This window comes from Aplidium turbinatum, chromosome 8, assembly GCF_918807975.1.
Source record: "Aplidium turbinatum chromosome 8, kaAplTurb1.1, whole genome shotgun sequence".
Taxonomy (NCBI): Eukaryota; Metazoa; Chordata; class Ascidiacea; order Aplousobranchia; family Polyclinidae; genus Aplidium; species Aplidium turbinatum.
The window spans coordinates 16,836,610-16,861,518 of record NC_137479.1 but is presented as its reverse complement, the minus strand read 5'-3'; the positions used below and the strand labels follow the sequence as shown (position 1 = coordinate 16,861,518).

The following is a 24,909-nucleotide window of genomic DNA, read 5'->3' as shown; positions in this document are numbered from 1 at the left end:
TTCTTCTCTCGTGTTGTCGCTATATGTCAGGGCATCCGTTGGTTAGCCACTGCCTGGTGTCGTCATCTATAGAAACTAGGCCTTTCATACCATGAGGTGGTCTGTATAGCCGGCAATCCTTGATAATGTGAGCCACCGTCTGCATTTCACCACACTCACAAGCAGCACTCTCTGCCAAGTCCCAGCGCAGCATGTCTGCACCATAGCATCCAACACCAGTGAGCAAACGGTTACTTCTTGATGAGGCAAGTCTAGAGAGGCCATGGCCCAGCTGGTTCTCGGGCGGGGATCTGAATACTTGACGAAGTGGGGATGTGCTGCTTGACCATTGTTCACTCCACGCCGCGTGGCACCACTGTTTGCTAGGGCTTCCACCAGAGGCTGTCAGAAGGTCTTGTGCAGCACGTACAAATGGCTTTCTTGATTTTAGCCGCTGCTTTGGTGGACATCTCAGCGTGGTTGCGTGTAGCAGATGGCCGGGGTTTAGGGCCTTATGGCTCAGGGAAAGAACAGCAAGTTGGCGCCGTAGTGCAGCTGGCTCAATGTTTGCAAGGACAGGCAAGCAGTCAGTTGGAGTTGGACGAAGGCAACCTGTGACAGTTCGCAGGCAGTTGTTGATTGGTACATCGACAAGGTTAGTATGGGCGCTTCTGCACCAAGTAGCAGCACAGTATTCAGCAGGGGCGTAGACTAAGGCTAAACCACTTGCTCTAAGCACTGAGGGGCTAGCACCCCACCTTGTACCAGCAAGACGTTTCAAGAGAGCAGAGCGAGCTGTCACTTTTCCGCGTAAGTGTTCTAGGTGTTTGCGGTATGTAAGAGACTGATCAAGTCGAACTCCAAGGTATGTGGGTGTGGCTTCAAAAGGAAGTGTCCGGCCGTTATTTTGGATGTTAATTTCCCTGTTTGAGTTTTTATTACATAGGTGGAAGGCAGAAGTCACAGTCTTCGCTTCACTCAGTCTTGTGTTGTTTCTCATTAATATGCATTATCTTAAGAAATGAACCAGTGGTTACACGCCCAGCTCAAGATCATGCGACACTGGTTCGACTCTCGTGGTTTGCGCTTGAACAACGTATTTCAGGACTGCTCTCCATTCAACGTCACCTAGTGAATGGAATAATTCCCTGGCAATAACACTTCAACAATCGGAAAACTTCACTCTTTCAATCTTGGTAACCTGCCCTGCATCAAGAGCCGAGCCTCTACAAGTATGTGAAACTACCGGTACTAGGAGTAATAATAATAATAATCATGCTTTTATTTGCGCCCATTGCGATAACATACAGTGCACTGCGATCACAGATGCGATACAACAAACGACAGGAAGCAGCAAAGTGACATATAGTCTTCGAGTCAGCTGCTCCCCTTATTTTGGCTTGCCTTTAAGTGTCTTTCGCCGAGACACAGCCACGTGCTCTGGAGCAGTGTTGAACCCACGTCCTTTCGAACGTCGCGCAGACGTTCTCACCACTCGACTACGCAGCCGAATAATCTATCAAGGCTTTTTCAGTCCGAGGATAAAGATTCAAAACCAACTAATCAACCAAGATAGCGTAGTAAAGGTTGTTGTTTTGAAGCATTCTGGTTTTCAATCACAAAATACAGAGCGCCTAGCTACAGTAGTTCAAATTAGTTTGTGCTGTTTTGTCTTTCATTCAATCAGCATGTATTTATCAGTACATTTATTATTGTAGTTGAAGCCAATATAAAGCCTTTTTCTTAGCGTTTTGGTATTATATTTTTCATTGTATGTTGGTCTAAATTATCTGACCTTTATTTTGTGCAGCTCTACTCTAATCAGCTCTACAGCTCCACTCTAATCAGGCAGAAGCTGACTTTGTGACCTCATTCACCTCACACGCTCTTTTGTCAACTTCATCTCTCGTTTATAAAAAAATGCAGTAGAATAATAAAAACTTTTGACAAGTAATAATCGAAACATTCATTGTATGATAGCGTAGATTAGTGTGTTTAGACATGTTTGTGCATTGCCGTTTTTGCATTTGTGTCTGTTCACTGTTCTGTGTACTTTGTTGCTACGTCCTCGGTCCAATGAACATGTTTTTCAATTTTACCTTTTTACCGGGGAATAGTTTATCCAATGCCTGGCTGATTAAATTATAGAAGGGAAAACTATACACAATACGAATAAAATAGCACCATAGCAATCTAGATACCACAACAGACAAAAAGCAACGAAAGACTATACCATTCATCGAGACCGAGTCACCTGCTTACCTGTTCTTGATATGACAAATAGCAAGCATCGGCAAATTACGTTGAAACAAAATAGGCTGATGTTCATGAAAAAAAAAAGAAGTCAATGTGGCAAATTGATGTGATTGATGATTAATGGGATTTGATTGGATGTGAGTGGATTGATGTGATACAATTTTCCTTTACCCCTGTGAGGTGTATATAATGTCGTGATAAACTTGATGCTCATTGATTGCTTGCGTTGTTGTGTTTTTATTTTGTTGTCTTGTTTGTTTGTTTGTTTATCTTTATCCTGCATTGCGGGAAAGCGGACTTGAGCGCTATGCATCGGTGTACGCCTTCCGACATACACCTGACCCACGCTGCAGCCGACGGCAATGTCTGTTTTCCGGTTGTCTACTTTACTTATGACTTAAATTTGGTACTACCCATTACTCGAAATCGATCACTAGGTAGAGGCAATTATCGTTAAGTTTCTTGCCCAGAGAAACAACAGCAAGTGCGGGTGGTTGGAGTCGAACATGCAGGCTCTCGACTGCGAGCCCAACGCGCTAACCACTCGGCCACGGCTGCCGGCGGCTCGTACTCTATTGTAATATTATCTCTACTTTTCATTTTTTGATTTTTTGCTTCTATATTTTTCTTTGTGAATTCGTAATGTTTCTTTAAATCAACATATTCTGGACAGAGGTGAGATTCAGCGTGTTTGCTCAAATAGGAGCTTAAAATTACCAAAAATAAAGCAAACTGCTTGGTGGGTAAAGCAAACAACTTATATAGCCTACTGTAGTGGCAAGCTACGTAGAATAGGTTGTGACATATTTCTTGATATATTTCCTGACATATTTCACACAATTTAGAATCACACTGTTGATCAAATGACATTGGGCTGTTATAAGGTATGATAAGGAGACTTGCTTCTTGTAAATCCAGTGGCCTACCAATGCCAGCTTTGCATGGCTAGATGTTAACGACAAATTCGTACCGGTAGCTAAATGCTAACAATTCATAAACATTATAAAAACGGTAAAAATTTATATAGGCCTATTTTTCTCTTGACAACGCAAAATCTTTTGTTTATCTCGAAAATCAGCCTGCCATAAAGGCGAAAGCTATAACTTTTGATTAAAAACATTATTTCGATATTTTGATTCAGATTGTTTGTCGAAAAAAACGGTTGTTTGACTAGTGCATTTGGTTAAGGCTGTAGACAGTGGAATACCGAGACGACTCACTTTATTGATTTTTCCTACGATACCGTATGGGCAGTTGGAAGGTCACTGCAAAATTAAATAATTAGCAGAACTGAAATAAATTTTTCTTTGCTTTTACGCAAATTCATTCTCACCAAGTAGGCCTATTATGCTATGTTTTGCCTGACATTTTTGGTGCTAGTAGAACATCTAGGCCTACATAGCTTAACTTTTTTGCAGCAGTTTGAGGCTACTTACCGTTACCGTTACCACTGCAGCGTGAAGTCTTCCACTGCTTTATCATGTTTTGAATACAGTAGTATTAAATAAACATGATATCACGTATTTCCAATTTCATACATTTATTTTGGCAATACACACTTTGTACACTCGTGAACAAGTCACATACGCTGCACCTGGCTATGCGACAGGCGGTGGTAGACCTTAAACTGCAGTTGCACCAAATTTTGTCACAATACTATGACCCTCAACAAGTTGTTCACCCTGTTTTTGAGTGAGCAATTTCCTACTTCTAGCATCCCAAGTTTAGGTGCACGTAAGAGATAGTGTTTCCGTAGCCTAGCTATGGTTGTAGTGAGAGTCAGTAAACTACGAAGGAAAAGCTTTCTATTGCAAGCATACGCTACGCTACAATATTGTTATAATAATTTCAAAATATTACTCTTTTCTTGTTGCATCATTTTCAACTGTACTGTATTGAAACTAGTTTTGTTCTATAAATAAACACTTAAAAATCACATGATTTCTAAAAATGCCCCTATTGATCAATATTAAATTTTCTCATTATTCGCTACGCTCTGTAGCACTTTGATAGCCCCGCCCATGGACAGAGTAGAGTTCCAGCTGGCCTGGAGTTTGTAATGTTGAAAATGAAAACTGAAATCAAATTCTGGGCATGTTAGTTTTACTTTCTTGTTGGCTAGTTTTAAGTCGTGTTTAGTTTACGGGCAAGAAGAAGTCAACAATTAGAATTGCCTATAAACTTTATAAAATAAGGTTAGTTTACAGACTACGCTAAATTGTAATGGACATCTCATAGTGATAGCCTACTACCGTACCTTACTTGGCGAGAATTCTACTGTATCCATGGAGCATATCTTGCCTTTTACAGATAAGATTGTTTATCTGTGTTTAATTCCTATCACAGTGTTACTGTGTTGTTATTTTCTAAAATAGATTAACAGATGCCCAAGGTTGGTTGACCGTTTGGTTTTGAATTTTTATCCTCGGACTGTCAAAGCCTTGATTGCTCATTCCTGGTAGAAATACTTGTAAAGGTTCTTGACGCAGGGCCGGTTACTGAGATTGACAGAGTGAAGTTTTCCAATTGGTGAAGAGTTGTTGCCGCTGAATGGAGAGCAGTCCTGAAATGCTTTGCTCAAGCGCACACCCCGAGAGTCGAACTTGCGCCGCGTGATCTTGAGCTGGGTGCGTAACCACTGAGCTAACGGTATTGTATTGAGTAGATATTGCATGAAATATCTTCTCAATACAAGAATAGCCTAAAGAATTCATGCCAAGTAGTTTAGCAGTGAGATGCATCCTTTGGTGAGATGTCTCTACGACAGGTCAGTTGCCTCGTGACAGAATGTCGTGTACTGTATGGTACCCTATGGCGGAATGGCCCGTTTCGGTGAGTCCGATTCGGTGAGTCCGATCCCTTAATGGGGGATTTTTTTAATTTTTTTTTTAATTATCGGGTACCGTAGCCTAATTATCATTGCCGTGTTAGGGTTAGAGGTTAGGAACTCACCGAATTGGACTCACCGAATCAGACTCACCGAATAGTAGCAGACCCACCCTATGGTGTATAGTCCATGTGTAAATTTCCAATCTTGGTGGAAATTCCGACCACTTTACAAATTTTCAAATATTTTGCAATAGAAAAGGAGTTAACAGAAAAAAAATAACAGTTTACCTACCAGTATTTATGTATAACGTTTTCACAACTTGTTTGAATGTTATCGTTATGCGTTAACTATGTCACTTGTTTTTAGCTTTTGAAATCATTTTCAAGGAAAACTTTCCTTTAAAAAAAAGAAGAAAAAATGGTTTCCTGACTTTCATGTGCCATGAACATTTATTTGAAACGGAGACTTCTTGATTTTGAATAAGTGAAAAGTGGAGATCGGATGGTAATTCGATTATTTTTTGTGCAATCAAAGTTTAACCATATGAACAGAATTAGACATCAAAATAGCAATCACAAAACACGCTGTGATTTTATCACACGCAACAATACCACTTCATTATTACAGACTTGAGAGTATGAAAATATTTTTGTGACAAAAAAAGAAGACCTTTATCAAACACAATTTTCAGAGGTTTTTGAAATAAAAATGAGATATTCACATATGGACTAAATCAAATATATATATATATATATAATATATAGTTATTACTATCTGAAGCCTTTACAAATTGTTTCACCTAACGGATCATCAGAAGGTCTTATTCAAATAGAAATAGATAAGACCTTCTGATGATCCGTTAGGTGAAACAATTTGTAAAGGCTTCAGATAGTAATAACTATATTTGATTTAATTCGCTCTGCTTTGCCTTTTTGCTTGGCATTGAGCACTTTTTGTAGTATTAATAGTTTTCATTGTTTTGTTATAATATATAGTTATTACTATCTGAATCCTTAACAGCCTGTTTCACCTAAAGGAGGATCATCAGAAGGTCCTTATTCAAATAGAATCCATATTATTCACATATGGACTATATAGATGACAAAAAGCTACCTACTGTGAATTTTGATTGCGGCTATATTTGCCATATTGTGTGAATATGCACATGTTCAGTTGTGCATGATGTTTGACCTCAACATGCGCTCATGCATGCTGTAGGCCTTATGTCAGCTTCATATTTCTTTTAAAATCGTGCATGCATAATAAACATATATTATGAACGACTGAACATGGCAGCAACAAAACAAATTGCAAAACTAAAACTCTCAAATTATACATTAGGGGTTGCGACTGTGGCCATATTTAAACGTGATTGTCCTATTTTGGTATCAAGCACATTATAATGTCCATGTTTTGTCGCTTCCACCTTTCTAGACCTCGGCTATGTTTGGCATACAGAGCAAAAGGCACGTTTTTCATTGTGATGGCAAGAAATAAAAATAAACTGAACATTGATAAAACTATTTTTTTAAACAAGATTATTACTTTTTACAGCCACCAAACTGAATTGCAGAAAAAATGTAGTGCTTTGAAACAAAGATCATGTGCAAGTTTATTTGGCAAACGTGGTCACAATCTCATTATGACGAACAAAAACCTACTTAAAATTTTTTTCAAATTTCAGCAATTAATAAAAACTCTAACCAGAACTGTATTACTCATATTTGAAAAGACATAAAAAATTGGGCTGTAGGCTACTCAAATTAAAAATTCATTACAAAAGATCAGTAGCCTAATGATTGAGTCGCTTCAAATTTGAATTAATTTAAAAAAAAAAGTACTTCTGGGCAGTATTGAGCTGATCCCTTCGGAATACCAACCCATGAAACAGTGAGCTAGTCACCAATTTAGTTGAAAAAAACCTTGAATTTAGAAGGTATCCCACATGCAATTTTTATTATTGTTCCTCTCGTTCTATATTTCATAGGAGAAGGTGAAAGAAAAGAATACATCATGCACGAGTGGACATGTGCACGTAGCCTCAGAGGCTGATAAATATGTAGATTGTAGCTACATATACCACATCTCTAAATAAACAAAAGCCGTTGTGAGATTTTCATAACTGTCTGCACCGAATCAGTTCTCTTCAAATCGATGACACTGAGTTGTCGCAGACCGCCTTAAGTACTGTTGTGTTACTTTATGGGCAATTAATGGTCTGCTCCAACTGCATAATGATCCAGAATGTAAAGTTAGACAAAAAGTTACTAGAGTTGCCTGTTGCCTTATGCTTGTGCTGACAAACAACAAATTCATCAGCCAGGTTAAAAAACCTCTCTACAGATGTTGAGTTTCACAGTGTATTTAGTGTACCTACCTGCATAGGCGCCGACTTTTATTTTTGCACGGGGTGGCGGATAGCACAATATGGCAACCTAAAAATTTCCAAACTGCATGTTTTTGTTTAATTTTTACTAAGCGTGTTTCGTAGATGCTATTTTGTTTGTTTGTTTGTTTATCTTTATCCTGCATTGCGGGAAAGCGGACTTGAGCGCTATGCATCGGTGTATGCCTTCCGACATACACCTGACCCACGCTGCAGCCGACGGCAATGTCTGTTTCCGGTTGTCTACTTTACTTATGACTTAAATTTGGTACTACCCATTACTCGAAATCGATCACTAGGTAGAGGCAATTATCGTTAAGTTTCTTGCCCAGAGAAACAACAGCAAGTGCGGGTGGCTGGAGTCGAACATGCAGGCTCTCGACTGCGAGCCCAACGCGCTAACCACTCGGCCACGGCTGTCTTTTCACACCTGATTTGTAGCTCGATAATTTACAAAGCACAGGAAGTATGTCGTGAATTTTATTGTTACGTTGCTGCTCTGACACTTAACATTTGGCAAAAGTATTTTTGCAAACAGCAGCTCTGTCAATCCAACTGTTAATCAACTGGTCAAGTTGTAACCGTGAAGCTTCAGCTTGATAAACATTTAAAATTAGGACGTGGTTCAATCGCTGTTGCGTCATGGTAGATCGCAAGTAGGTTTTTATGCGCCTGAGTGCACTAAACGATCGCTTCGCCTCGCAGGTGGTGGAAGGCAACGATAAGTATATTTTCACAATGCAGACCACGTTTGGAAGCATTAATGAAATTGTTTCATTGCTTGCAAACAGATCAAGCAGTTGCGACATAATTGAAACAAAAATCTGTTTTTGCTGTTGAAAACTTTCCAGCTGTTGCAATTCTAGACGCAGAAGCGTTGGGTTTATGTCATCGACATTTTCAAAAGCAGCTCTGTTCTCTTCCGATGCTTGATCCTTGGAAAGTAGAACTGTTTCCATGTCATTATCGTTATCATGTCCTGCTGTGAATAATGTGACAAAAGTGAAGAAGAACGCTGTTTAAATACGTCTAAATAAATGCTTTGGGAGTAAGCATTTACGGTAAAAAAAAAAAAAAAAAACGGTTGCTGGTCATCGAAAGATCTTGCAGTACGTCCACCACGGCCACGCGGCAAAGATGGCAAGTGCAAACCCATATCAACAGCTGATTTTTTACATGCTTCGAACAACGCAGATGCCTCACTTTATGTTGCTGCATTCCAAGAAACCGTTGATGATACGGCTTCCAGTAATTTACGTACCTTTCCGACATTGATCCCACGTTTGAACAGCGATATGTACAGGGCTTAAAATAAGCAAAAGCTTTTGCAGGACACGCAAGGAAAAGTAAACGTCGAAACTCTCCATGGATAAAACATGGCTAGTGGCATTGTTTCGAGTGACAGCATCCATGCCATCTTTTTTCGATGCGGTGTCAAGCCAATCTAGTATGACCTCATACTGGTCAAGAAAAGCATTTACGCTGGGAACTGCTTTTCAAAAATTGCATTTTTTTAATGAAATTTGAAAATGGATAATTGGATATTCATTTAGGGGGTGGAGTTATCAATCATCGAGATCATTTTATTTCCAAGTATTTTATAGCTGGCATAATTTATAGCGACATTATGAGCAGTTTAAAAATTTTCAAAAAAGATTTTTGAGGGAGGCAATGGAAAGATCGTATTTTATTGATTAATAAATCCCATTGTAAACCTAACAAATGTAACAATGACTTATGACAAGTAACAAATAAAACGATCGCAACAACAACAAGGAAAAAACTCATAGCCACGTGTTGCGTAATCTTCACGTAGCTTGCTTGATGTTACGCGAGTATCATGCTTGCGACAAAACAATCATTTTCTTCGCAATACTGTATTGGTTCACCTCTTGCTTTGCGTTGACTTGAAGCGAAAACCAATGACCAAACAAAGATTTAAACGTCCGTTCAAATTACATTTATTTGCAGTAAGTAATGTAGCCTAAACGGGGTGGCTGCCACCCCGCCACAGCGGTTACGGGGTGGCGTGGCCACCCCGTAACCCCGTAAGTCGGCGCCAGTGCCTACCTGTATGTAAATATTCTTGTATTACTCTATTTTAATACTGTATTTGAATTTCTAACCATTGTTTATGCATAAAAACTAGTTTGATTAATTCTCTGCTTCTTGAAAAATATTGAAATTGTAGACAATTTTATGTAGTGAGGTTTTTCACCCAAATTATTTTCTTTTTAGGATTGCTTGTGAAAGGCCTAATTTTTTATGTTATTTTTTTATATTGTATAAAGAAAGTCAAATTCTTGTCTGATATATTTAGTAATTTTATTGGTTTCCCAATAAAAGGACTTTTCGTATACTTCTAAAGTATGGCTGCCAATAAGAAACAAAACACAACTCAAACCAGCCTCCATAAGGTCATTATGGTAGGAAGTGGTGGTGTCGGAAAATCTGCATTAACACTGCAATTCATGTATGATGAGGTATGTGCAAGCTTTCCTGTGTACTGGTAACGCTTAATTTTTGCTAAGTAAAGGTAATTTTGGTTATTGCGTTAAAAATACAAACTTTTAGTATTTGAAATTTTGACCAACATGTAATTATTAAAAGCAGAAATAAAATATGTTGAACTTGGCTATATCTCTTGTGAATGAAAACAGATGAGAGTATAGGCTATGTTGCACAAATTTTTTTTGTTATTTAACATCACTTCAGTACGGGTAAAATTTTTGAAGCGATGATGATGTTTTGTATGACCATTGAATCTTTGCAGTTTGTTGAAGATTATGAACCCACCAAAGCTGACAGTTATCGAAAAAAAGTTGTTCTGGATGGTGAAGATGCACAGATTGATATCCTAGACACAGCTGGCCAAGAAGATTATGCGGCAATTCGCGATAACTATTTTAGGAGTGGTGAAGGTTTCCTTTGTGTGTTTTCAATCACAGATAGTTCATCATTTGATGACACTCAAGATTTCAGGTAGATGTTCCTTGTGCTGTAACTATGATTTAGTACAAACAATAAAAAAATGCATATGTTTTATCAACGTATTTAATTCAGGGGTCCCACTCGGCATAAAATCTTAAAAAATCATAAAATTTTGCTTGATTTGGAAAAAATCATAAAATAGCATAAAATTTAGACACAATCTTAAAAAATTATAAAATTTAGTTGTGATGGAGAACTAAGCATGTAAAAATCAAAAAAATTGATGTAGTGTAATGTGTAAAAGTTCCAACCATGATAACAGCATAATTATTTGTGTAACGATTGTGTGGAATGCGCTGATTTAGGATAACTTGTGGTTGCATAATCAAGTCCAGCGTTGCCTGTGGAGCTGGAATTAGAAAAGGAGCGTAGCTAGATACTTTCATTGCATGTTTTAAACGTATTCTTCTTCTCTCGTGTTGTCGCTATATGTCAGGGCATCCGTTGGTTAGCCACTGCCTGGTGTCGTCATCTATAGAAACAAGGCCTTTCATACCATGAGGTGGTCTGTATAGCCGGCAATCCTTGATAATGTGGGCCGCCGTCTGCATTTCACCACACTCACAAGCAGCACTCTCTGCCAAGCCCCAGCGCAGCATGTCTGCACCATAGCATCCAACACCAGTGAGCAAACGGTTACTTCTTGATGAGGCAAGTCTAGAGAGGCCATTTCTCGGGCGGGGATCTGAATACTTGGCAAAGTGGGGATGTGCTGCTTGACCATTGTTCTCTCCACGCCGCGTGGCACCACTGTTTAAACGTCATTAGACATAGACAAGTAGACACTGACAAGATTTCAAGACATTGCAGTTATTGTGGGTGAAAGGATAAATAATTTAACAGCAATGTTTTGGGAAAAAGCGTAGAGGCATTTGCAAGCAATGTGTTACTCACGCCTCGAAATTCAAGGCGGACATGTCCTTAAATCTTGAATGGGACTTGTGACATTACTTCTTGCAGGTTTTGCCAAAGCAAAAAAACTTCAAGTCAAACATTGCATCCACCCAGAGATACAAAAGGATTTCAGAAGCATTAAAGGATCCTTTGATGGAAGCTTATATTTCATTTGTATCATTTGCTTCTGGTGACTTGGAACGGTTTTTAGTCTTATTCCAATATGAAGAGCCACTGATTCACATTCTTTACTCAGCAATGTGCTATCTGATCACGGCTTTGCTTAGTAAATGTATTAAAAAAAAAAGAACATATCATCCATAGAGTCAGAAAATTTTGTGCTTGATGTCACAAACAAAGAACTTCAGAAGCCGTTGAACTTGATTGATGCTGGAACACGAGCAAAAATTTTAGTCAGTGATATTGCAGTCCTTACTGAAGCTGACAAGAAGAAATTTAAATCTGACTGTTTAAACTTTTTTGTGGTTGCTACAAGTTACCTTTTAGTTTACATCATTTGCCATTACATTCATCTGTTATGAAGCAGGCACAATTTTTGCACCCAGAAAAAAGAAATGATGTTGGAGCTACAACTTCTATCATCAGTCTAACTTGGACAGTATCCAATTGCCTTGAAAAGTGCCATGCAAATGCTGTTGCAATTGATGTATATATCTGTTTCAAGAGAAGAGCTTTATGATGAGGCAAGACTGCAGTGGTTACGGTATCAATCTGAGGATATTCTAGTTGAGTTTTACAAAAAGTCTGATCTTGAAAGTAACAAATACACCAATTCCCAATCTTCTTACTGGACTCAAGCACTAATCAAATGTGGTATAACAGTAACACCCCTACCAAAAGTGTCTTCCTACAAGAGAATTGACTATTATTGGACAAAAATTGGAGGCCTGTTAGATGATGCTGGGATAAAAAAATATCTGCAACTATTTAGTCTGGCGAAATGTTTTCTAACATTAAGTCACGGTAATGCCAGTCCTGAAAGAGGTTTCTCCATTAATAAACATTTGATTGATTTACATAGAACAGGGGTTCTTAAACTGGGGTCCATGGACCCCCAAGGGGTGCGTGGACTAGTTTTAGGGGGTCCATGAAGGCCCAATGGAAATCTTAGTGTATAATTTCAAAAATGGAATACATTTTTCAACAGAAAGGAGATTAAGTTCAAACAACCCTGATGATTTCTAGTTTGGCGTTTCCGGATAATTTTTATCGCATTGTAGCCTACTGTTTTTTTCTTGATATGTACGTTTATTACGTTATTCATTAAAATTGTCTTTCAATTCGAAAAGTATTGGCGATTTTTGGAGTTCATTGATGCAAGCATATCCTCTTTTGGTAAAGAGAGCCATGGCTGCTATAATCCCTTTTGTGACTACATATTTATGTGAGTCAGGATTTTCATCCTTGGTAACTATCAAAACAAAGAGTCGGATCCGGTTGGATGCAAAGGATGACATGCGTGTTGCTGTTGTCCTATCAAAGGCGAAGCCACAATTTCATGTTCTTGTTGAAGACAAACAGCAGCTTCCTTCATTAAATCGAAAATATTGAAAAACAATCTGCATTCGGTATTTCTTAAATTTAATAAAACATACATTTTGTTACCAATTCAATTTAATTTTATTGCCACAAAGGGGGTCCAAGCCAACTAAATTTTTGTTTTAAGGGGTCCGCGTTAAAAAAAGTTTAAGAACCCCTGACATAGAACTAGAAGTTCTCTTAAAGAAATCACAATTGTTGCACTGAGAATAGTGAAAGATGAACTAAATCAGTATGATGATGAGGTAAACTTTCCCATTAACAGAACACTAGTTTCAGAAGTGAAGGGTGCTCTTGCAAAGTATATGGCTAACCTTGAGCAAGAAAGAGCTCTGGAAGAAAAATTGAGAAAAGAGAAAGAAAGTGCTCAGGCTACTGTTGAAGCCAACAATATGGCAGAAAATCAAAAGGGAATCGAAAAAACTGAAGATAAAATTAAAAAAACTGAAGCAAGCATTGAAGCTGCTGATGAAATTATTGGAGATGGGCATGCAAAGCTTCAGGGGGCATTGTCAAACAAAGCGTTGGATCGGAAAGTTCTTCAAGCAACTAAAGCAAGAATTGACATCAACTAAAGCAAGAATCGAAAATCGTAAAAAAAAGCATAAAATTTGGATGAAAAATCATAAAAAAAATCATAAAATAACCATAAAAAATCATAAAATTTTTGACTTTTTTGGCATAAAATCATAAAAAAATTGGAAAATCTTAAGTGGGAGTGGGACCCCTGTTAATTCAGGTGTTCAATACTTTGAAGATAATAATGGTTTTGTAACTTCGTTTTGTAACTTACTTTTCTACTTGGTTTAACTGCTTTGAAGATAAACCTTTTTTTGTCAGAGATCAAATATTACGAGTTAAAGGTGTTGATTCAACCACAGCCGGAAGTATACCTTTTCTATTAGTCGGAAACAAATCAGATTTAGAAAATAATCGGCAGGTAAGCAATGTACCAAGGTCAAGAATCTTGTGAATATCATTATGCTAATGGTTTGTAGAAATCAATGAACATTTGCTTGGTTTGGAACACAGTGGCTAAATTCTGTTGCTAATTATATGCTGTATTGTTTGCGACATTTAAATCTGTGCTAGTAGTAAATATAGCGTGATTATTGAAGCAGACCTGTAAAACAATGGAGGACGTAATATATTTTCATATACATGTTTGGATTGTATTTCGAACTCCTTGAATTCGAACATTCAACAGTTATTATTTTACTCATCATGCAGGTTAGTCAGGCTGATGCTCAACAGTTAGCTGAAAAGATGGGAGTCCAATATGTAGAAACCTCTGCCAAGACCAGAAATAACGTTGACAAGGTATTTACTTGCTTCTTTGTGTTTTTTTGCATGCTTCACTGTGAAGTGTATTGTCACTCACAATTCATGCGGCAAATCTTGGAACAATTGTTAAAATCATTTTAAATTGGCATAATCTAAATATCTCCGAATTTATTTTCAAGTAACAAATTTTGATTTATAGCCATTCTATTCTATCTAAACCCAATGTATAAATGAACGTCTTCGTTGCACCTACTCTTTTTTGATCAGTCATTGTCAAGTAGCTGACGCCGACCATTTTTGTACCACACCGTATTTGTACATTGGGACATTGCGGAGACCATTAATTAGACTTTCGAATTTGGTATTTGGGAAAGCTACCCCGATCTATTTCAAGGTTTTAATCTCCATTTTGCGAATATGCACTTGCAACATTGCAGCTTGTAATTACCATTTCTTAGTTGTAACAAATATATCTTCAAGCATTGTAAAAGGAAAAAAATAAACATGCATGTACCAAGTCAATGCTGATTTATGACCGTGCTGTTTTAAACCAAAACAAGCACATAGTTGAACCATAGTTTGAGCAAAGCATGGTTTATGTTCATATTCATTTTAACAACATTTTTTGCTGGCGCATTCAGTGGCTCAAGCTTCAACGTCAATAATTTTTACAAGTTCAATGTTTCTATTAAAATTTTCACAAATAGTCTTTCACTGGCTGAATACACGCACAAAGCAAAATGAAGTTTTTTAGCTAAAATGGTAGAGTGTAAATGTAAAAGGTTTCTTTTTGCAAGTCTTGGCAATCTCACACTTCTATCACTCAAAGACAGCGAAAACCCGTGCGTTCTATTTTAACTGGCTATTTTATGTAAAGCTCGATAAAAATAGAATTCAAACAAATGCATACAAAAGTCTGTATTTGACAAGCGTGACAATTGTTGTACAGTGGCAGAAGGTTTGGATAACAAAAGTAAAAAGTAAACATATATATCTTTCATAATACAAACATGCGATTGCTTTTGTGAGATTGTAGTTGATACACACAGCAGCACTTTGAAACACGAGAGCGAGTCAAATAGTGATTTGTTAACAATACAAAACAAATATATACTGCATTAATAATACGAAGCTATATATATTTCCATTTTTATATCTCTTTTTATTGCATTAAAAATGCGTTATTTTGCATTTCCTCTCGGTGTTACATAAAATAGCAAATCAAACGACCAAATAACATCAAATAATGCTTAGTTTCGATGATTGTTTTTAACTTTTCTTCTGCTTATTTATTTCTGTTTTAATCTTTTTGTGTTTTGTTTTATTTTTTTCTTTTATTTTCAGGCCTTTTTTGATTTGCTCAAATTAATAAAAGTTGAAAAGAACAAAACGGTCGAACAGCGGCCTGCCGACACAGGCTCGGAAAGTGTGGGTTGCGTGGCAAAATGCAAACAGTGTTGTGTTATTCAATAAGATTTCGTTTGCTCTTACAGTATTTTGTGAGAATATGAATAGGTTCAATCTCATCATACGAAGCAGAACTTTGGAAACAGGTTTCACGTTCAAGTTGCTTTACATTCAGCTGTTCATGTCAACAAAAAAGTGGCAATTCTCTTTAGTTTTAAAGCAGACCTAATCGTATCGGAACTTAATCGACACAACAAGCACAATTTTGATCAATCAAATCAATCCATTTTTGATAACTTTAATGTGTGATCAAAGTATCTGGAATATTAACTATTTTAAAATTTTGAACGAAAGTTAACAGAGCGGCAGATAAAATTTAAACGTGAACCACCTGAATTCTGCTTCTTATATGTTTACCATCATATTTTCGTATTTGTGGATCATTGTAGATAGTGCTGTTTCTATTAATTTCCAACACCAACAGTTATTCATTTACGCGCATGGAATACAAATGCGACCGATAACATGGCCGTTCCTCTTGAAACAAGGAAATGGCATTGTAAGACAAATGCGCTATTTGAATTAGTGGTAATACCTTTGCTTCCGACTTGTTTAAAATCTTTTAAATATTTTAATGATGCGTACCAGTTTGTTGATCATCAGAACATATTAGATGCGAAAATGTGTTGACAACGCAAAATGCGTGTATTTGAAGCTGTAGCGATAAACTTAGAAAAATAAGTATAGAATTTAGACAAGCATTATCTAAGTGGATTATTCAATGAAACATTCTAAGGTGAAATTGAAGTGATCTTATGTTGTAGCAATTGTCTGGTAGGCCTATCAATTTGGTCGACACCTAGGTCGATCTGATTTCATTTGGGGAATAATTTTCATTTTCTGGTCATACCTTTCTATCTATAGCCAATGTATAAATGAACGTCTTCGTTGCACCGACTCTTTTATTGATCACTCATTGTCAAGTCACTGACGCCGAATATTTCATTGTCTTATTCTCAGAATTACGACAACAGAGTTCGACAGCTTGATAAACGGCTCAACCGTTTGCAAGCACATTGCCATCTCTTATTGTTCTGTACACACCGTATTTGTACATTGAGATATTACGGAGACCATTAGACTTTCGAATTTGTTGCTTTTCGGCCTCAGCGCTGTAGGTGAATCGTTTATTGACACCAGAGACGATTGCACGTTCAGGGTTTGATATGTAACAGTTTGCCAATTTGCGATTTATAAATTGGTGATTGACAGGATGTATTTTTGTTTGTAAAACTGCTAGTTTTTTTTAAATTTTAATTTTATCTTTGTAAATGTTTGATTTGATTAATATTATTGGAACTGTATTTCATAAAATAATCCAGCATTTTTGTAGTTTTTGAACTAATTTCCGACAGCGCTAATCAATTCTATTTTAATACATCAATACTTCTTTTCTGCACTATGCTTTTGTCAAACAATACATTCGTATGGACATTGAGCACCGCGATTTCCAAACGTTTATGAATAACCAATAAACGTGACAAACCGTTATTCCATCTTTCACTTTTTGAGGTACGTCCATACCAAAAGGTTGAAGTTGATATACTGTAGAGTGTAGATGTAAAGAAATTCGGGCGGTTAGACTTCTTCTCTTTGTTGGGTTGCAAACTTCACTAAATTTGTGGATTTATCCGAATATTTTCAGCTCATGATTATTTCTAAATGTTTATAACACAGTAATGGACCTTTCAAAGAGCAAATCAACCAATCAAGACGTATGTGTACACAGTGGCGTAGCTAGGTGGGGGGGGCACTTTCAGATTACGATTTTTGATTTTGATTATGATCTGATTAAAAACGCATTTCATTTTCACATGCTTTTTCTTGAAGGGGCGGCAAAATCTGAATCCGCCCCGGGCGGCACATTCCCTAGCTACGCCACTGTGTGTACACTGTAGCCTACACCATGTTTCTCATGCTACTTCCACATTTTGTCTCGTATTCACATGATTGAATAATGAATATCCACACGCAGTGACTGACAAGTATAAAGATACTGTACTGTGTGTCCGGCATACATGCGGCCAGGGGACTAGTCTCCTTCCAAGTTGTGACTTTTTTATGATTCTATTGGAAATTTTTTAGAACCCTTTAGGTAATATTTAGAATTCTTACCCCATCCCCTGTGACGCATAATCTGTGTAGTTGGTGAAATGTCGCTCAACCAAGTGTGAGATTGAAAAGTAACAAAGTATCCAAGTAACTTTTGTACAAACTAACATGTCCAATTGTTCATATCTTACCAACGTGGTAATTGTTACTGTTTGCGTTCAAGACGATGAAAAAAACAATAGCAAAATCCGTCTTTTTTACGTTGATTCAACGTCTGTAAATCTTCAATTAATGTAGAAAGGACGAATTTTGCTTGCTGATACGCTGTCTACATGAATGTGCGAATGTGGCTGCGAAGCACATGCTCGCTACATCTGCATGGTGTTTTTGTTTCATTTTTATCACGTTTGTCGAGTTCTGCCATTTGTCGTCAGAAATGATGAGCTGACGTGAAACGGCGAAATCGATGGAGTCCGCATGATTTTTCGTTACCACATTGTGTGATCGTCCATTTTATTTGATTGTTTTGTTTTCTTTAATCGTTTTTTTTTATTATTGTTTTTCAATGCTAAATATATCCGCACTAACGATTAGATTTCAGAATAATTGTCTTTGTTCCCTGTATCTTCTTATAACCATCGTTAAACGTTGAATAATGTCGCCTGCGTGCCTGAGTGGTGCAAAGCATCTATTTGACGTTTGAAAAGATTTCGAATCGAGAACATGTATCCATCTCATAGCAAGGCATAGTCGCGCTTGAAGGTGGAGACGAAGATCGACTTTCTTGCCTTCTGTCCACTTCTTTGAATGTCTAGGTTAGACAGGAGCATAGGTACGACGAATTTTTTTCAATTGTTCCCAAATTAATCGAGTTACAAACAAAACCATGAAGCACAGCGACACATCAGTATATCGCGACATTAATCTTTTAACAAAACCCCGAATCTGCTTTCCGTTAACCAACACAAAAAACTTGTTTGTAAATTTACCATGCCATGTTAACGTATGCAGCTAAAAACAGCTTACATCAAGTTGATCGTTGCCGTAACGTCGCAAAGGTTTTTAAGCGACTTGTGAAGTCAGATAACTATTCTGCTTTTCAAAAATAGTCTAACCACCAGTTTAGTTAGCCAGTAGGCTTTGTCGTTTTGTGAAAAGAGTCACTCAAAGGTCACAAACTCAACTGCTGCTGTTGTCCTCCCTCCCTTAAAAAAGCGGTCCTTCTAATGATAGTTTACTATGCGCAAGGTCATGTACTTTAGCTCACACAAAGAGTTACCGATTGTTGGTGCGTTTTCCTACTATGAGAGATTTGTCAGGAATGCAGGACGAATCACTAAAAACTTATTTGATTTTTTTGATAAATGTAATTACGTATTAAACTATACTTGATACTTCTAGATTCTGCCAACACATGAGTAAGTTAGTAGGCCTAGTCTAGACCAGTACTCTTCAACAAAAGTGCCGCGAAACATGCAGTGAAGTTCCGTGAGTTTAAACAGTTCCTCGTTTTTTAGAGGAATTGATTTATGCATCAGTTTCAAGATTTATTCTAAATTTTAGATCACAATGCCGCTTTCACGCTTGAAGTAGGAAAGTTAGTTAACAAGAGGTTGAGTGCAGTCAGTAGCCTACCGTAGCCGAAAAAAAAAACATTAGGCTAATAGTTGTTGCAGTGGGGTATCCGGGCGGGTTGAGCAAGGAAGTAATAAAAGGGGTTAGAACATGCCGAAGACGCGCGCATTCTAGGGGGCATGCCCCCCACCTCCAGAAAAATTACACTCAAATAATAGATTATAGTGCTTTCTGGAAACCCTTTTCAGGGGCGGATCCAGGTATTCACGTTAGGGGGGGCGATGTCATTGACATTCAGGCAAGTGATCAGACAGGCACAAACAAAGACGGGGGTCTCCCCTAGAAAATTTAGATCGAATTTGATGCGTTGAGAGCATTTCGAACACAAATTATGAGAAATTGTCGGCAACAGTGGCAGAAATTGTCGGCAGCAGTGGCCGAGTGGTTAGCGCGTTTGGCTCGCAGTCGAGAGCCTCCATGTTCGACTCCAGCCACCTTGCTGTTGTTTCTCTAGGCAAGAAACTTTACGATAATTGCCTCTACCCAGTGATCGATTTCGAGTAATGGGTAGTACCAAATTTAAGTCATAAGTAGAGTAGACAACCGAAAACAGTCATTGCCGTCGGCTGCAGCGTGGGTCAGGTGCACGTCGGAAGGCGTACACCGATGCATAGCGCTCAAGTCCGCTTTCCCACAATGCAGGGTAAAGATATGAAAAACAAACAAACAAATTGAAATTCTATAACTTAAAAAATCTTCAACAATGCTGTTGTTTAACAAAAGGGAGGGATGAAGAGCTGATAGGCCTATGCCCTTGCCATGTCAAGTTGAAGCCTGAACAATTTAGCCGCATTTATAGCTGAGACTGAAGGTTTCACCTTGATTGTTTCACAGCAATTTGAAAATTGATCACGGAAAGATAACAGGTAATTCTGTCTTCCCAATATCACAGCAAAATATTGATAGGCTACAGACATTGAGGTTGTTATAGACTTAATGTGGGCTATAACTTTGAAATTTTATTCCTCTGACAAGTTTTGAATTGTTATAAAGAACAATGAGGAAAGGTTATGCATACACTCAACATAATGAGTAACAAAAGTGGGAGCCAGGTCAAAACACTGGGTCATGCTCCACCCCGTAGAATCGCCACTATTGGCTAGGTATCGATTGTAAATTTTTATTTTGGACCAGCGAAACGCTACAAATTTGTACAATAGAATGGCAGTTAAACATAGTTAAATGACGACCAAAAGATATAGTCCTCCTTAAAACGTGTCATGCACTGTCGCTGCACCAGACAAAAAAAGAAACTAACAATAACAGAAACAACTATTTCTGTGGACTTCACAAATAAAACGAAAATAAAAAGCTACCTTGCCGGTACGGGTAATAGCCTACTAACAGGTGTCGTACCTTTGACTACAACACTAAGTCAAGTTTACGGTTTCTACTGTTTGCAAATCGATTTATCACGGAGCCTGTGTCAATTAAAATGTCCCGATGCTGATATAGTCAGGGCCGGATTTAGCTGATGGAGGGCCCGGGGCACTTTTAGATCGGGGGGCCCCCGGGCAAAAAAATGTTTTGCGCCTACGGCGTGTAAAAACCATCTCTACGTCTACAGTAGCATCAGTCCAGTACTGCACAGCATTTTGCAGAAACTTTAAAGGTCAAAAGGAATAAAATAACACAAAATCACATTTTTTCCACATAGAAGGCCCTTCAAAAGTCGGGGGCCCGGGGCAACTGCCCCCCCCCCCCTAAATCCGGGCCTGGGTATAGTACGGCCAATCCATTCAGTCTTTCCTCGCCGATGTTGTTCCTCAGCCAGGTTTTCAACGACCGAAAAGATGAAAAGCTTCTTTCGGCTGATGCTACGCTGACTGGCAAGGTTAATAGTATTTTTAAAAGAGAGTCTACGATTGTGTACACATTTTCATTACACGGTTGTAAAGCTTCTTCCGCAGTCATCGGTAAGACTGCAGCAGTCGCCGGAACAGTTTTATTTTCCCACTTCTCCTTCCATAGTTGGATCTCTGAACATAGAGCAGATTCCACACTATACATATGACGTAACAAGCCGTTGTAGACATTGTAAATGACTTTTGTCAATGCTATCGGGTCGGTACTTGAGCAATTTCGTGGTAGCAATGATGTTAGGTGTCAAGATGCTAAAGTCTCATTGAAAAAAATTGAGCTTTGCTGTTTCTAGATGCAATTTCAAGGTAGAATTTCAATGGTTTTAGTTCCACGTCTGACCGTCAAAGTTGCCAATAACCTGCTCTGTCAACCAACTTATCTAGGCTAAGGGATTTATCGCTATGCTCTACACTACAGTGCCGGCAAAAAGTTTAGAAACTTTTTAAATTTTAGTAATTTCGTTCGGTAATTAGACCCTGCGACGAAATAATAGCCTTATACTATGTTATTATTATGGCCTACCCTAACCTAATCTTTGAACATGGCGAAAGACTTATTCAGCATTGCTTTCGATATGTTGTTTTCCAAATCGTATACATATAAATGAAGAATAAAGCTACTTTCTTGGGTTTTAGGGGGGGCGATCGCCCCAATCGCCCCCCTCTGGATCCGCCCCTGACCCTTTTAAGGTAATATTTGTATGAGATTTATTAACAGATATTATCTTTTAAAAGTAGCCCTTACACACAAACGGGCAAAAACTGCGGCTAAAATTAGAAAACACCAAAAACTCAGCTACACAAAAACCCAAGAGTAAGCGATTTTGAAATTGCTTCCACAAATTAGTTAAAAGAAACGTAAATCGCGTAAACTTTACGTTTCTTTTTTCTTTGTTTCTCACTTGTTTCTTCGTATAGCAAAAGCGAGAGCAAGGGATGCGATGCGAATCTCTGCTTCCGCGAGCTTCCAACTTTTTTAAAATTAAAACCGAGTTGAATTTTTCCCCGGACATGAGTTAGAAGCTGTTTTAATTCGAGTTCAGGTAAAGAAATTACGAAATCGTTTTACTGAAAAGTATCATCTTCTCTTTTCAATTTTGACAGGGGAAGCAATGCTTCCATTGAGGATACGCCCCTGAGTTGTTGTGCCACTTTGAACGTTAGGCTATCACATTGTTTCAATCTAAATTTTTGTTAGTGGAGGTTCCGTGAAAAAAAGTTGGAGAGCGCTGGTTTTAGGATACACCTCATAGCCTACACTGGTAAGAAACGGGCCTTCATAGACAGAGGATCCAAGTAAGGAAGATATCGTACTTGAAAGCTGACTTGGACCTGGTGAAATGTGCTTTTGCATGTTTTAGAGAAAAGATTTGTTTGTGGGGCTAGCTAGCCTATTCTGTTAGATATTTAGACCGACTCTTTTTGGGAAAGAAAGCACTTAAAATTTAATGATTGTGATAAAATGATTACAGTAATTTCATTTAGTATTATTGGCTTATGTTACCAACTTTAATGTAACACCTACATGTAAATTGCGGTTTATGGCTTAAGACAGGCTTGCTTTAAGTTAATGTCTTTTTTAGGTGTTTTACGATTTGATGCGAATGATCAAACAGGAAAAAGCCAAAGCTGATGCCGAAACAGTGAAAGAAGATAAAACAAAAACTGGATGCTCTTGCACGATTGTTTGATAGGCCCTATACTTTTTTTTACTTTATTTTTTATTTCCTCAAAACATGTGCGAACTTATCATTTCTAAGATGGTTTCGCAACGAGGGAAATCTTCATGCTGTGCTAAACAATTTCAAATAAAGTTTAGCCTATCAGCCACTTATCAATGTCATCCTACAATAATTGAGTATCTTTGAAAGCTAAATTAGGATTTAAACTTGTGCTATGATAGAATTGTCTGGACAGCCAAGAATTCTGATGCATTGCTCTATCTACAGTTCATCAAATATCAAGCGTCGAAACTTGTGACAAGTGATTTTTTTGACCGTTTTTGTAAAATGGCTGTCAGTGTGTAGGATCCCATTCACTTTTGTTTGCTTTGTTGAAGCTCGTATTTCATTTTACATTTTCATTTGTTAGTGTGCAAACATTATTCTATCCAGTCAGAAGCATCCCATCTGACAAAAGTTGTCTTGTACCGCATCTTGCGACGTAGAAACGACAAAGAATTACTTTGACAGACAATTTAAAGGATTGCATCTTTCATCTTTTCACCAATGAAAATTTGTAAAGTTCAAACTCATGACCTAGCGCAGCATAGGCTATTTCATGTTTTTAACATTATGACGGTATCAATGCAAGATTTGCATTGTTAAAGAATGTGATTGATGACACCACGAAAGAATACATTGTTGTCATCGAATAGTACTGATACTGAAACATTTTTATTAAAATTGACATTACAACTATTTTTGAGTTTTTCAAGATGTTCCGTGTATCAATGTTTGTACTTAATGCGTTGAAATACATGAGTTCCGTATATCATCAAAAATAAATCACCATGCAATTTGAAAATAAACCTTTTTTGATTAGGCTACCAATATCGTTGCAAGAGACTAGTGTTGTGTTTGCAGACATGCAGTAGTAGCAGTGGCGTATTCTCCATGCATGCAAGGCATGCACTGCATGCCTTACAATTCTGATGAAATCAGAAATCTTTCAGGGATAACGAATTTATGCGTAGAAATAGAAAATATTAATAGGAGAACCTCCTTGCTCTCTTAATTTCAATATTTGAAACAACTGTTCGTTCTCAAACTTTGGCAACTTTGCTGACCCTGGCAACCCTGCATGCAGAGGAGAGCTCAGCATGCGTTGATAATACAATTTGCCTAATCGCCGCTCTTTTACAACGCTGTGGCGCAAAGGCGACCAAGGCATGCAGATTTGAAATTGCATACCTTGGTCGCTTTTGCAAAACAAAAGTCACTATCTGTAGACAGGGTTGCCAGATTGGCTTTTTTACGACCAAATTTAAGAAATTTGACTTTTTTGAAAAGTCTTTGGCCGGACTATTTTTGTTTGGCCATTGGGCCTTTTTTGGTTTCCCGATTGGCATTTGTTTGGCCTTTTTTCTTTTGGTTTTCATAGTTTAAGTCCTTGCGGCTTTCTACTGTAGATGCTGTAACTCTAGCTCTAATCAAAGTTTTCAGTCAGGTTTTGTCAGTGGCGATGTCACCGAGCACCAGGGATCTTTCGGTTGGGTAGTAGGTAATCTAATCCTATTTCAGCTGGTCAGGTTTAAACTTTAAACTGGTATTCGTTGTATTGCATTGCAAAAGCTTTAGCCTAACTAGTATTGAATGTTTACCATGGCATATAAACTTAAGACATTGAATTTATGATGTCTTTCAAACCTCATTTTTTGCAAAACAGCTCAAACAATTATCAGCTAAGTAAAGCGCAGATTGCAGGAAAAGCTATAAAACCTAAGGCAAATTTACAAAATTTTCCTGGGGGAGCATGCCCCCAGACCCCCCTACACTGGCTATGACCCTCCCTCCATTGCATGCCTACCAAAATCAACCAGGATACGCCACTGAGTAGTAGGCTAGCTAAAGAAACCCGCTGGCTGATTTTCTTTATACAGAAGCAATGTTTTTGACGCTAAATATGAAGGGAAATTGTTGGGTAGCCTATAGTTAACATTTAGCTTTCTAAAGGGAAGGTGTAGGTAGGGTATCTAGCTTTGACATTGTTGT

General features: G+C 37.9%; 1 protein-coding gene across 3 annotated transcripts; it reads left to right on the top strand.

Moving 5' to 3' along the window:
• Positions 1-9,693: 9,693 nt before the first annotated feature.
• Positions 9,694-23,738, top strand: LOC145775184 (ras-related protein O-RAL-like). Of its 3 annotated transcripts, none has more exons than XM_082586422.1 (5): positions 9,694-9,934; positions 10,225-10,433; positions 13,737-13,836; positions 14,127-14,216; positions 22,780-23,738. In XM_082586422.1, exons 1-5 carry the CDS (start codon positions 9,821-9,823, stop codon positions 22,885-22,887), a joined length of 621 nt encoding a protein of 206 aa, XP_082442548.1. In that variant the 5' UTR covers positions 9,694-9,820; the 3' UTR covers positions 22,888-23,738. The 3 variants fall into 3 exon arrangements, with proteins under 3 accessions (XP_082442548.1, XP_082442546.1, XP_082442547.1); XM_082586420.1 differs by lacking the exon at positions 22,780-23,738 and adding an exon at positions 15,525-18,329; XM_082586421.1 differs by lacking the exon at positions 22,780-23,738 and adding an exon at positions 15,525-18,329 and having other exon boundaries at positions 13,737-13,845; positions 14,136-14,216.
• The last annotated feature ends 1,171 nt before the right edge of the window (positions 23,739-24,909 follow it).

What these genes read in the sequence shown, in the direction of transcription:
- LOC145775184 (XM_082586420.1), top strand. Translation starts at nt 9,821, where the DNA reads ATGGCTGCCAATAAGAAACAAAACACAACTCAAACCAGCCTCCATAAG. An exon ending in TGCAATTCATGTATGATGAG is followed by an intron (nt 9,935 to 10,224) that starts GTATGTGCAAGC and finishes GAATCTTTGCAG; the next exon opens with TTTGTTGAAGATTATGAACC. An exon ending in CCAGAAATAACGTTGACAAG is followed by an intron (nt 14,217 to 15,524) that starts GTATTTACTTGC and finishes TTTTATTTTCAG; the next exon opens with GCCTTTTTTGATTTGCTCAA.